General features: G+C 35.3%; 1 protein-coding gene across 1 annotated transcript; it reads right to left on the reverse strand.

The window, feature by feature from the left end:
• Positions 1-3,479: 3,479 nt before the first annotated feature.
• LOC132629926 (uncharacterized) lies at positions 3,480-12,556 on the reverse strand. The gene is made up of 7 exons (XM_060345350.1): positions 11,428-12,556; positions 10,297-10,450; positions 6,512-6,565; positions 6,326-6,417; positions 4,742-4,977; positions 4,495-4,665; positions 3,480-3,985 (listed from the first exon to the last, which is right to left on the reverse strand). The coding sequence occupies exons 1-7, from the start codon at positions 12,459-12,461 to the stop codon at positions 3,888-3,890; spliced, it is 1,839 nt and encodes a 612-aa protein (XP_060201333.1). The 5' UTR covers positions 12,462-12,556; the 3' UTR covers positions 3,480-3,887.
• Positions 12,557-15,121: the final 2,565 nt, after the last annotated feature.

The raw sequence follows: 15,121 nt of genomic DNA on the forward strand, positions 1-15,121 counted from the left end.
ATTATTTCTTATAGATTTATGCTGAAATTATTATCTCTTATCTCATAAACCAAACGAACCGAGAATGTTTGAGCAAGTAAAATAGTGTAAATAGTACTACTACTATATCTGTTTTATAAAATTACTTTTTGACTTGTCTCCAAATGATAATGTCTCCATTAACTTTTAGACTGTCAAGTATTCATCACTGATGGGAAAAAGCAGAACATATAAGATAGGCTGTCAATTTGTAAATATATTTTTTTTGACAGCTTTTATTTTTTCTTGTTTTCTTTTTGTCACTACTACAATTTTCCTTGGCGTGATTCCCGCAACTTCTATCAGCCAGTTTTCATGTCTGATGAGTCAAATGACAAATTTGAGACACATACTCTGGACCTATTTTTATTTTTATTCTTTTTTGTGTTTTTTCTCCTCATGATAGTACCTGATACTTTAGCGAAAAATATATAAATGTGTTACTCCGTCGCTTCAATTTATTTATCCTACTTTTTAACCTGTTTAAACAGAATGTTTTTTTTTTTTTTTGATAACTCTTTAATTTTAACTTTTTACAGGCGTGTTTGAGACTACAAGATTAAGGAGCATTTTAATACATTCTACATATCTTGAGTTTAAGATTACAAGTTTCAAAAGTATTCTTTACTTTCTTAAATTTCGTGTTAAGTTAAAATCAGATAAATAAATTGAAATGGATGGAATATTTTTTCTGAATATTAACAAAAATATAATGCCAACTAAAGTGGATCAGGCAGACAGGGGCTGAGCAAGGGGATTCGTCAGTAAATTATGTTGTATATACAAGGTCAAAAATATTTTATACTTATATACAGTACATATTGAATCTGCTTAACCTTTTAGTGTATCTACTTTTTTTATATAATGAATTTTCTTCGTAAAAATTATGGATGGTTCCTCCGCCGAAAGCGAGTATAAAGTTTTTAGGTCAAATCAAGTTTGCTAATGAATTACTGAAAGATGAACTTGTTGAATTGCATAAGAATTAATACAGACCCTTCATTTAACCGGTCATAACTAGCTTGAGATTGAAGTAGTTAATTTAAGAAAAAACAAGTAAAAGAAAATCTTGGTAAAAATTTGGACCCTACATTACTTTGAATGTGCGTTGAAACTACAATCACTAGACTATAACTTCAATCACAGATTTCTACAAGTTCAAAACAATAATACAAGTCTCCGTGCCACCCTTTTTATCATATGTTACTTTCTCTATCCTAATTTATATGCACTTTTTTTCGTATTAGAATGTTTCAATATGTAACTAGGGCCGTTCACGGTTTTGGTTAAAATCAAAACCAAACCGAAAATTTAACCAAATCGAATAAAAAAACCGACATTTGGTATGGTTTGATTTGGTTTGGTTTTAAATTTTAAAAACCGATAATATTTGATTTGGTTATGGTTATATAAAAATAACTGAATAAATAACCGAACCAAACCGATAAATTATATGCATAAATTTTATAATTATTTATATGTATAATATTAGTTTTTCATAAATAATTATAAATATTTTATACCTTTTAATCATTAATTTGATTTTTGGTCTACTTATTTCACATGATTGTTTAAGGCCCATGTTTTTAAAAATATGTCTAAGCTCATGTCTTTAAGTCTTTTAATTCTTTAAGTGTTAAGTGTAAACCTACTAACAGAAGCTCACGTTAGAGTCTAATATCTTTAACTTAAATTTTTTGCCTTTCTTTGTCAGCCATTTGATTTTAGGTTGTTTCTTCTTTTTTTTCCGAATTTATACCTTTCTTTTTTCTTGTCTGAATGGGTCCTAAACTTCTAATATATTTCATATGAAAAGGACAGAGGTGGTAGATTTGGAGGTTCCTATAGAAGATACTTCAGCAACATCAACATTTGCTGCAACTGAAGCACATGGTAATGCCCTAATACTTCTTCCGTGGGTAATCCTCCTAAAAGGCAGAAAAGAACAACTTTTTATAGTCGAGACCCTAGCCCTGGGGATAATGATAGAAAAACATCTGAAGTTTGGGATCATTACACAAAGTGTTTTTAATAAAATGGGAAAATTGAAGACTAAATACAAGTGCTGCCCCAAAGTTTGGGATCATTACACAAAGTTTTTTTATTTCATATATTTTCATTTTAATTTTAGGTAGTCTTTATGTTTAATTAATATGTATGTTTGTAGCAACAACTAAAAGCTCCTATGCTCTACTTTATTTCCAGGTATGTGTATGAAGATGACAAAAATGGTGCAGTCACTACTTAGTTAGTTTTTAGCTCTATATGTAATAGTTTAGCAACTTTGGGTAACTTGAGTATGACACTATCACTAATAGTGAAAATATTTCTATGATGTATGTTCCACATTAAACGATAAATAAAAGTTATCGTTTGAACAAAAAAAAAAACATATCTTTTTCAACTTTTTAATGTTTTACTGATAAGTCTCATGACTGCTAGTCATAAATCGAAAAATTCAACCAAACCGAACCAAACCGACAATAACCAAACCGGTGGTTATTATTTTATTTGGTTTGGTTATGGTTTTAGACATTTAAAAATCGACTAAATTGATTTGGTTATGGTTTTAATCAATAACCGACCCAAACCGAACCATTAACACCCCTATATGTAACCAACGCAGACCAAGATTAAAGAGATTACACAAAAGTTCTTTTTCTTTATAGACTCATAATAAGATAAAAACGATGTACGCAAAAGTTCTTTAAACTTAACGTAGGATGTGTAGAATTTTTCAAAAACGATGCACTTTCTGAGAATTCAACACGAGTATAACAATACATTTGAAGAATACAAGCAACATAATTAATGACTACCACAATGACCAGGTGAGAATTTCTTAGTGATATGTCATACCAATCCAAAATGGATGAAGTGGATCTATCACAGCTATATTTTATGTTCCTATAGTGGATCAGAAATTGTAAAAGGTTAAAACAACAGTGTACATAGCCTTAGTTTGTGGTTTGGTATAGAAAATAAGAGACATCATCCAAGAGATCCGGGTAAAAGCTGTTTGATTCATGTAAACTTGCATGCTATATATTGTAGACCCGCTCAACAACCAAGAAGAATAGAATTCTACCCTCCACTCCAATTTATGCATTTCCCATTTAACCCTGAGTAGAAAACTTTTATAACCGGACAATTATTACGGCATATCTAAAACCACAAAAATAACTTTTTTTACTTAAACTTCATGTCAAATCAAATTACATTACGTAAATTAAAACGGCCGGGGTATAAACAACAACAACAACATATCCATGTAATTCCACAAGTGGGGTCCGAAAAGGGTAGAGTGTATGTAGACCTTACCCCTACCTTGGGGAGGTAGAGAAGAAGTTTCCGATAGTCCTTCGGCTCAAGGCCGGAGTATAAAGTTTCCTAAATTACAAGTCGAATAACAAATCTTCACATACTTCAAAACATTAAAGAAAGAATAAGAAGAAAAAAAGGACCAAAATTAAAAGGGATCGACTTGCATATCTTCAAAGATCCCAAAAACTGCATGTATATTCCTTCCAAGAACATTAACTCAACTCACTACACATGTTTAATCCAACCTATAACACTATTCCAGTAAGTTCAGTCGAAAGAAAATCTAAACTACAACATACAGTTCATCAGTTCTATAAACTAGGTGATATCTTAATCTTTGTAATAATCTGTTTTAAGTAAGATCCAATTATCGCCTTCCCATGTTATAAAACAAATCCGAGTATAGGTCATGGGGCGCTCAACTCAGAAATTCCATGGCCATTGCAGCCTCAATGCTGCTCTCTGTGAATCTCTCTATCGTTTTTAATAAATTAACCTCGGAGTTCTGTGATGAAAGCAAATGCCACACATACGTCAAGAAAACGCTAGCTAACCCGTCCTGTTTGATCGATCAGTGTACCCAGCTGCTCTCCACATAACGCTCTTGATATATTTCCAGACCCATGAAGATTGAAAATAACAACTGCAAGAAAAGCAAAGCATGTAAGAGAACGTTTATTCTTCAGGTTGGAACTAAACACAGTTCTATTAAGGGTGTGTTTGGTATGAAGGAAAATGTTTTCCTCAAAAATAAGTGGGTTTCTTACTTATTTTCTGGTGTTTGGTAAGTATGCAAGTGATATTCTTCAAAAAAACATTTGTATATAATCTAGGCAAACACTATGGGGGATGGGGTTGGTTTTAGGGTGTGGAGGTGGTGGGGATGGGGGCTATGAGGGTGGGAGTAAGATGTGTTATTTTCTGGGGTTTGTAAGTATACAAAAATATTATTTTAATATATTTTTCTATAATCTAGGCAAACACTATGGGATATGGGGGTGGGTTTAGGGGTGTGGGGTGATGGGGAAGGGGGCTATGGGTTCCTAGAGAAAATCTTTTTCAAAAATTTTGACCAACCAAACATGGAAAATTGGAAAACATTCTATAGAATAGTGTCGCGCAATTTAAAGAGCACATTCAGAAAATACGGACCAGGAATTGCATTCTCCTCGCATAATGTAACAGCCATCATATCCAATGGGGAATCTCCTCCGGAACCCAGCTCCCTATAGGAAATATGCTCAGCAGCAACACTATTATTTCGGGAGTCACAAACATAGACACCGTCTACATTTGCACCCTTGAGCAGTGCATCAGCATGAACTGAACAAGGAAAACTTCGAATCAACAACCACTCAGAAATAGTAAAATAAGGCATTTCGAGTGTAACGTTTTGTACTTTCAGAAGCTCTGAGTGCTGCAGCTGTATCTGTAGAGAAGAGCGGATTCCCCGTGCCAGCTCCAATACCACCAAATATCACAACTCTACCTTTTTCAAGATGTCGTATAGCTCGTTGCCTACTGTATGGCTCAGCAAGCTCAGGCATGGAAAATGTACTTTGCACACGAGTCTGCACACCCACCTTCTCTAATGCCGACTGTAGCAGTATGGAATTCATCATAGTTGCCATCATTCTGCAAGATTGGGAAATGATACGATGAATAATGGAAGTACCATTACTAGGTTTGGGAAGTGAGAGCAAATTATCTCACATCAGTGAACAAAACCAACTATCTGTCAAAACATATTTAAGACTTGATTGAGTGAAATAATTTTATTTTTTTTCATGCAAGGGTAAAGATTGTGTGAAATAATTTTATTTCCTTCAAAGCTAGTTGACCTTTAAAATCAAATTTTGGGGCTGGAATCATGATTTAATACAACTTTTTCATTTTGTCCATGTCAAAAGGAACCTTGTTTCTTCCACTAGCCATAACAACAACAACATACCCAGTGAAATCCCACAACTTGGGGTCTAGAATGTACGCAGACCTTACCTCTATCATGGTAGAGAGGTTGTTTCCGGTAGACCCTCGGCATAGGAACAAGCAATTCAAAGCAAGACGAAAAAGGAATAACGAACAAACCATGAAAACAGATTAATACAATAGTCAAAAGTACAAGAAATAAAAATAATAATAATTAAAAAAAAAAAAAAAGTACAACAAATAACAAATAGTAACAGAACCACTAGCCATACTCCAATTTAATTTTTTGTCAGTTTTATTCATGTTGAAGTAAACTTTAGCCAAATATTTGTTGTACTTAACATAAATTAAAAGCCCCAAATCCGTAACCAGGACACCTCAAATCAAGTAATCATGCCCGTGTTTGTATAAGCATTTACATGGAAGTTCTTTTTGCCTTTTTATAAACACATTAAAAGATATATTCCACGGTTGTAACGAGTGCAAGCCCCTATAACTCATATTGCAAAATCATTTTTAAGAACAACTCTGCACATCATAGACCCTTTTTCTTAAAGATCTATTCCTCCCCAGACCACCCCACTTGTTGGATTACACAGGGCATGTCATTGCTGTTGTTGTTGTTAAAGATCTATTCCATAGTAGTAGATAGTACAAGCCCCTATAATTCATATTAGAGATCATTTTAAAAATAGTTGCTCTGCACATCATAGACACTCTCTAGATTATTTTTTTCTTTTTCCTCGTGCATTTCAACTATTTTGTCATTCCAATATCCACATGCAATAAGACTCAGGATATAAATGAAGAAATCGTAATATATATTAATAATTAAAAGCTCAGAAAAGTATTTGACCAAAATAGAAGTTACCATAGATAAAAATAGCGTAGACACCGAAAACCACAAACAGGACATAGAAGCTAGAAACAATCACTGGACTATCAAGTGTGACTTTATCAGTCCACCTCTTATATGAAAATAAACGAAATGGATGACAGTGAAACTTAGCTAATAATTGCACAGCAATTTATAACAGAAACAGGAGGAAATTACCCAATTTGATAGGCAGTACATCTATCCAATCCAGTTGAAGTTACCCATGTGTCTCCGCAAAAGAAATTGCGTCCGCCAACAACTATTGCCACCTGTGGCAACAATTAACATGCATGTTTGAGGGAATCAGATCACAGTAAAAGCACTACTCCTTTGAAAAAATTCAGAAGCTTTTCTGACTGATACCTCTATACCAAGACGACAAGCAATTGAGACTTCTCTAGCAACTAGCATTGCCACCTGGTATATTCAAAGATTCAAACTTTATTATCAGCATTGACAAAAAAATAAACACTTACCTCTTTTACAAATACAGAGTACGACATCTCACTTAATTAGGAAACAGAGTTAAAAAATGTAGCAGCAATCAATATGACAACTTCTTGCTTGCCCCCATCGATTTCTCTTACACAAGTTGAGAAGTTTTTATACATTTATCTTGCTGGTAACACTGACATTACGTTTGTGATAAAGTCTCTTCCTTAGGACGTACAACTGGAAAGTCACCCAAGTGGTCATAACATTTTTTTTACATTGAACACAGAGTAAGAACACTCCTATGAGAAAAACTAAAGTTTAGTCATCCCAAAATTAATAAACATATTGAAAGAATAGATTGCTAGGAGTGTTGTCAAAGGCGCGCTTAAGCCCTAAAGCGAGGCTCAGTGTCGTCATCAAAGTTCTAAGACAAGCATTTCCTTGCGAATGAGCGGTTCTAGAAGAGGTGACACTAAACAATTGATATTTCACTTTATCGAAAAAACATTACTCCATGAGTTTCAACTTGTTTGTCTTAGTTTTGCAGCGTCCCTGAAAAATCCGATTTAACTTTAAGTATAACACTTTAAGCACGCTCACAAATGTATTAATGATGCCGATTGGTTGTTGGAGTGACCATAAATGTGTCACCCTAGCTTGTTATTAATGGTGTTGGTTGTTTGGTGGAAGAGATTTTTTTTTTTTTTTTTTGATAAGGTAAGGTTTTATTAGTTGTTTGGTGGAAGAGATGATGGTATAGTGATGTTGAGACTTGAATGTTGGATTTTAATGACTCAAATGAAGATAGCTACACCATTATTGAGGTTCTTAAAGTCATTGAGCATGATATCACAGACATGGGTTGATTTAGGAAACCTTGAGAATTTAATCTAAGTGTCGAACACTTTATAGATTAAATTGCTATTGTGGAAATACTTTAGTAATAATGACCTTATATATGCCGATTGAACTTGTTGAATATCGTTGGAGCGACCGACACAACTAGCTAACTTAGCGGGATATTGAGGTATGCCTAGCTTCAAGCCACTTGTAAATGATAAATCATAGATTCGGTCAAAGGCCATGACTTTAGAAAAAGGAAGTAAGTACGAGTTTTTATAAAGACATTGATGTTGATTTGCTCATCCGATCGAGGGGATGACCGGGCCCGTGGATTCTGTAACTGGTGTGTACCATTGCTCATACGGTCGAGGGTATGATCGGACCCGTTGGTTTTGTACCCCCGTGTATCATAGCGAATCTAGCGGAGAGAGTATGCCAGGCCTCGTGGATGGCATCCCGAGTGTATACATCACCTATGATTGTGAGACTTGAGAAATGAACATCAAGAACGGTGGAACACTATGACACTTGGGATGTTTTTTAAAAATCCTAAACATGCTATAAAGTAACTTATGTTTCAATACATTGGTGAATTAAATTGTTTATTTGATTTATATTTCATGCACTTGTCACTTCCTTTATGTATATTTGTATAACTCTTGCCCCATCACGAGTGGCGGTTACGATGCATATCTAAGTAATCCAATACTTGGGCATCGTTTGTTTAAATGATATGTCAGGTTTAGCAGACGGGCGGTTAGCATACAGGATAGAGTTCCGACAACTTTCTCCTATATGTAAGCCCATCCTTGTACTCGTAGGATCACTCTATTTCAGTTGTATCTTTTGTATACTGCGGAATCTCCTCGTAACTTTATTATTTCATTCGTAGCGTCATAGAGGATTCATATTATTTTGAGTACTCATATGGCATCGCCAATGACGTTTCTACTTATTTCTAATTTATGTTTAATGCACTTTGATTGTTAATGGATTTACTCTATTTCTCTCATAATTAATATTGTTACTATTAATGAATTGAGTTACGCGAATATAAGTCGGTACGTATTATGTGATAATGGTTCGCTCGGTGCAAGTTGGTAGGCACTGGGTACCGGCCACATTGCAATCTCCGTTTTGGGGAGTGACAAGTTTGACTTGGCACGAAGTTCAAGAAAGTAAAGAAAACTTTTGAATATTGTGGTCTTAAACTAAAATATATATAATGTACCAAAATGTCCATTAAGGTTGTGGTCTTAAACATGCCAATGTATGATGTTGAAATTAAAGAGTTTCCAAATTAGGAACGAGGCCTTTTTTAAACAGACTAAAAAGGAAAGTAAGACAAACAAATTGAAGCAGAGTGTAAATTTCTTTGTACATATATTTGTTATTCATGCTTATAATTTTTAGTCTTAGACTAAATATGGATGCTTATAATTTTTAGTCTTGGACTAAATATGTATATCTATATTTTTTCTCCATTTGGACCTCTTTTCGATGCCCGCGCATTATTTGCGCTTAGAGCCAGGGGCGGAGCCACATTGGCTCCAGGGGGTTCATCCGAACCCCCTCGGCGAAAAATTACAGTGTATTTTCAAAGTTAAAATTATTTTGTTACGTATATATAGTAGATGTTGAACCCCCTGACTTCTTCATGTATTTACCTTTTAGAATTTTTGAACCCCTGGATGAAAATTCTGGCTCCGCCACTGCTTAGAGCCCCAACACACCTAGAAGTTTTTTGCGTTTTTCGCTTTTGATAACACTGATTGTGTTGTTTTAGGCCAACCTACTTCCACAGCAGCTTGAATTCAACTGTTAAAATTTCTTCAGCAATATGCAAGAATACAAATTAGGTGGGATTAAGTTCCTTATTAAGAAAATTCAGATTAAGTTTTAGTCATGTTAGTATAGTTTACTTTTTTTTATGAAGTAATTGATTCTATTCATGGCATCTAGAAGAAGCAAAGTAGTTACAAAAGAGTGAGCACAAGTATGTTAGCTCTAGTACATAACCAAAGAACAAACAAAATCCAAAAGGCTATCAGGGAGATCCATTGGGGATAATTATCCCCAGTGTCAGTACGTTTACCTTAGGTCCAAATGTTCGATAGGAGTCTTTTTAGTCTTGTCAGAGAATTATATGCCAGTAGAAAATCTAGAGAAACTAAATGTGTATACTATTTGACTGAGACTGACTCAAATGGAGCAACATGGACAGCGGGGGATTTATATAGTCAACCCCAATATGCTTGGGATTGAAGCGTAGTAGTATTAATGTGAAGGTTTGTGCTCCAGACTATTAAATGCCACATTAACAACTAGTCAAACTGTGAGAAAAACTTTCATCAACATTACAATCACCCTGACATTCAAACTTGACAGACGCGTTTAGCATCTTGCCTAAATACATTGTACTACATTCATTTAGCAAATATAAGTCAGTCCTCGCTTTTGTGATAGGTATTTCTTCATCAGTAAATTCACTGATCTGTCATCCAAATTTGCACTTAAAGAATGTCAACATAATGTAATATCTTGAATGTGACACTCAGAATGAATATAATCACATAGCGCATACTCTCCAAACTAACTACCATTAAATTTTTCAAACCCAATTCGTTTTTTCCAGGGTTAAACAAGTCTTGCTTCAAAATATTGTATAGGAGAATAAAAAAAAAAAGGGCAGCCCGGTGCACTAAGCTCCTGCTATGCGCGGGGTCCGGGGAAGGGCCGGACCACAAGGGTCTATTGTACGCAGTCTTACCTTGCATTTCTGCAAGAGGCTGTTTCCACGGCTCGAACCCGTGACCTCCTGGTCACATGGCAGCAAAATATTGTATAAGAGAATATGGAAGTAAATTAACCTTTGGATCAAGGTTGTTCGGATCATTAGTGTTTGGTGTGGCTCCAGCTAGTGCAGCACCACTAATTTTAAGAACTACCCTTCTCCACCTTGGACCCATAGAAGATTTTGACTTTACAATCTGTCCGCTGGGACCAGGCACTGGTGTTCCATATCTGAAGGAGGAACTGAAATGTTAGATAATTCGCCAAAGAAGAAGAAGAAGAAGAAGAACACTGTGCTCAAGTATTTTATATGCAGAATCCCACTAGAATAAGACTCGGGTTAGCAAATAGCTAGTATATCAAAGAAAGAAAAGACAAGGAACTCCAGTTTTTGCTTCGATAAAACTAATACACATTTAACTGAGTAGTTCTGTATGATGGACAGCTTGAAAAGTAAAAATACATTTCAAAAAACAATTGAAGACCTCAAATTTTCCCACTAATTAGAACACAAAATAAGGACTTAAAATTGGTCCAATTCATCGAAACAAGAAATTACGACTTTTATAAGCAGTTCCCTATGTTTCAACAAATAATTCAAATCATTCACCGTATACAAAGATTCAGCTTTTTTCCAGCACGAGTTCGTTTGATCCTTGCAGCAGAAAACTAGCCTAAAATGGGACACCAAAAAGATAAATTTCTTTGAAATGGAAAGTAAATACAGAATATATAACCAAAACGAGAAGATTTCACTTCAGCAATGGCAGATCAGCTTGTTCTACATCCAACATCGATAATTTGCAGGGATATTATCAAATCAATCAATCAACTACACCGCAACCTCAACAATTATGGTCCGTTATATGAATCGTCTTTATCCATTCTGCTCAATAATTTAAGGATTTTTATGCAATGCAAACAACAATGACTCAGTTCCAAACAAGTCGAGGTCAGCAGTATAATCCCCACTACTTCTGCATTTTAAGCTCATTTCATATCATCGTCATCAACAACAACAAGAACAACATACCCCGTGTAATCCCACAAGTGGGGTTTGGGGACGGTAGTCTGCATACACACCTTTAACCCTACACTGAATCACATAAAAGATTCTATTTTTTTTTACATTTCATATCATCATCATACTAAATATGAATTAAATTACCATACAATTAGAATTTGCCAAAGTGAAAATGTACTACTACCTTTTCGATTGCCTGCTAATACCAGGATTGTTCATCGCAACGATGGTTTTTTCCTCCTCAGACGTAGCACCACCTTTCACCGATACCGAATTCCCAACAATCTGTTCCATTTGCTTAAACCACGGCCAATGACTCATCGTAATCCCACCAGTACTCATCCTATGCCTTTCCAATTTATACCTCTTCTTCAAATTATCAACTTTATTCTTACACTGTTCAACACTCTTCGATTGTTTCTCACACCTTTCACTAACCATAGCCGCTACTTCTTCCCAATCTCTACCTCGCAAATTACCTCTATTCAACTGCACAAATTTCTCCATATACGCCTCCAGTAAACACGCGATCGCTGTATCGCTCCATTCTTCTCGATCCTTCCTATACTCTCCACTCCCGCTACTCGACGTGAGTTTCGATCTCTTGTAGCTGTTATTATACGGCGTTATCGTTCCGTTATCGCTTATATCCTCTCGATCTATACGTTTATCGTTTTCAAACGGAATTGAATCATTCTCATACAAATTTTTCAATCTCTTGTAATTGTTGTTATCGCTAATATCTTCTCGATCGACGATTCTCTTATCGTTCGATGAATTAACCCTAGATCCGTTCACATCAACGTCGTTTTCGAACAGATTCGAATCGTTCTCGTAAACATCCAACGGATTCACTCTGATTTTCGATCTCTTGTAGTTGTTATCTTCTCGATCTATACGTTTATCGTTAGATCTGTTAACAACAACGGCATCATTTTCGTACAAATTCACTCGATCCGTTCGTTTATCGTTAGATCTGTTAACAACGGCGTCGTTTTCGAACGGAATCGAATCGTTCTCGTCGTAAGGATTTATATGATAGGGTTGTACATCACTGTATCCTTCACCGTCGACGTCACCGTCGACGTCATCATCGCCGGAGATATTTTTGGAACAGCGTTGTAACGGCGGCTTGTAACGGTGAGAGAAAGGAGGGACGGAGGTGGTGGTGTTATCGTCAGCTAAGAGAGAGAAATCGTCGTCACAAGAAGCGGCCATGAGGATGATGGACGGTAAGTTTGACGACGTGAAAGGTAACGTTTTGGGACGTTAAGAGAATGCATTTGTTTGTGTACTTGATTTTGAGATAAAAGGGGAAACGTTACAGATGTTTGTTTTGGATTTGACGAGTCCGTTAGGTAAAAAATGAGTCACGTGATTTTTGGGGGGGGGCCACCTTTGGCGTTACAACTTAACAAATTGCAAAATGAATTAATCTTTTTTTTTCATGAAAATTAATAAATGGGTGATACTACTAGTAATAGTAAATAGAAAAAATTACACTACATGTTAATGCTATTAAAATTGATTCATTTTTTTAATCTTCCAAAAAATAACTCAAATTTGTTTGTGTGAAGGGATTTGAGATAAAAGGGAAAACGTTACAGATGTTTGTTTAGGATTTGACGAGTCCGTTAGGTAAAAAATGAGTCACGTGATTTTGGGGACCCACCCTTTGCCAACAAATTGCAAAATTAATTAATCAAAATTACTAAATGGGTGATACTACTAGTAATAGTTGATTGAGAAAATTACGCTGTATGTTAATTGAGGTAACAATGCTATTAAAATTAACTCTTTTTTTTAATTTTTACAAAAAATTACCCAAACTTTTCTCTCTGTCGCACGCTATATCTCTCTCTACCTTCTTATATGTTTGTATATGCTGTATAAGTGTATGTATATGTTTGTATATTTTGAGCTATTTTTTATAATGTAAGTTTTGGGATTTTTTTGGTAATGTAAGTGACCAACTTGTATATTTCTGAAATTTTCTCATAGTAATATACCAAGATGCAAACAAAAAATCATTTCATTTTTTATTTTTTTTTGCTTCAATTGAAATTTTGGCACCCCAAAATATGGTACATTCGGATCTCTCTGTAACGGTCATCTTCTTTAATAACATTTTAGTATAATGATAAAGTTTTCTTTTGGAACATATTTTAACATGTAATGTTGTATTTTGTGTTTTCTATAACAATATTTCGCAATAGTAATTAAAAAATATTTAAACAAACGATGTTGTTATAGAAAAGTTTGAATGAAGGTAATTGATGATGTATAGTAAAGGTTGATGGTACATGAATAGTGATTGATGGATATAATAATGGTTAGTGGTGATAATTGTAAATATTGATTAACGATGGTGATTGACTGCGGTGGTGATTGTGGCCGGAGATGTTAGTTGTGGATGGCGATAGTTGATAATGATGGATAACGGTGATAATTACGTGTAAAAGTGGATGAAGTAGCGGTGAATTTTGTAAAAATCCTTTTAACATACGTCTTAAAGTGGGTAAAAGGGAATGCATTTGTGAAGATGATGGTAAACGTTACAGATGTTTGTTTACAATTGACGAGTCTGTTTGGTAAGTGAGTCACGTGATTTGGGCCCCATCTTGGCTTTACAAATTGCAAATGAAAATTAAAAAACAAAAAAAAAGCTTTATGCAAATGAATGGGTGACAGTACAAGTAAGATACACAGATGTACACAAATTAAGAAAAAATAACTTCCCCTTTTTTTTTCTTTTATTTAAATCTTGGCACTCCGAAATAGTCAAACATTCATAATATTCATCGTTCTATAACAACATTTTACTATAACGATTAAATTTGCTTTAGGATAGACTTTTCATAGAGTCCGAAACTAAAATGCCCCAATAAAAAAAAAGTGGCATAAGTACCTTTAGCGCAGTATTTTACTGCGCTAAACCAATTTCTCTCTCCCCTATAGTGCAGTATTTTACTGCGCTATAGGAGTCCACCATTTTCCCAAAACAGTCACTTATTACATTTTCACACTTTTTTACGTAGTTTAGCCGTATATTAATCGTGCTTTGAGACTCCGGAACTTTAATATTTTATATAGAACCCTACTTATATTTATACGATTAATAAGGTAGGCTCAATACTTCAAGGATACGCAAAAGTTTGGATTGTCATTTTAGTGGTTGAAAAGTGCTTGAATTCCTTTTTTGTTTGAAGACTTGTAGTCATTAGCTTTACGTTATTTAACTTTTAGGATTTCGTGTTATTTTTAAATTAATGCTTAACCCTAACATGCTAGGGTTAAAGTTAAAGTTAAAGGGACGCAAAGCTGGGTTGCCGATCAATCGGCGTATGATCTGATGATACCAACGCATGTAATTCTCAATGAAAGTCAAATGGCCGACCACCGCTAAAATGCCCAACCTGTTCTCCCAACGGTGGAGCTGGACAGCCATGAAAGCCAGAAAATCATCATCAACGGCAGCCCGATCGTCCCGCTGGTAGTGTCGGAGCTCATGACGGACGTCAGGGGGTATACTCTGTGTATGCCCAAACTGTCGTAAGACACGCTCGGGCATGTGGTCCTCTACGATGTCCAGGTGTATCAATGGACACCGCGACCTCCAAACCCCCTGACCTGCCCTGCAAAAGACCAGCAAACCATCTAATATAGCAGCGTACGGCGTCCATATAAATAGTTGCATAACATATAAATACAAATCAGTGATCACCAAGTAGAAAAGACGTTTAATTAAATTAATAATGTATAGTTAAATAGTTTTACCGCATCGTCCGCCATGTGATCAAGCTGGTCCCGGAATGGAAGAATACTGTGGTGCGTATCCACATCCCGGTCAAAACTCGCTGTCCACCTCCTCACATAAG

Source organism: Lycium barbarum, chromosome 3 (assembly GCF_019175385.1).
Source record: "Lycium barbarum isolate Lr01 chromosome 3, ASM1917538v2, whole genome shotgun sequence".
Lineage (NCBI taxonomy): Eukaryota > Viridiplantae > Streptophyta > Magnoliopsida > Solanales > Solanaceae > Lycium > Lycium barbarum.

Bases quoted from the DNA above. Each gene is read 5' to 3' on its own strand.
- LOC132629926 (XM_060345350.1), bottom strand. From the start codon at position 12,461: ATGGCCGCTTCTTGTGACGACGATTTCTCTCTCTTAGCTGACGATAAC. The intron at 10,451-11,427 runs GTAGTAGTACAT...TTCCTCCTTCAG, and splicing joins ATTAGCAGGCAATCGAAAAG to ATATGGAACACCAGTGCCTG. The intron at 3,986-4,494 runs GTCCGTATTTTC...CTTTTCTTGCAG, and splicing joins CGAGGAGAATGCAATTCCTG to TTGTTATTTTCAATCTTCAT.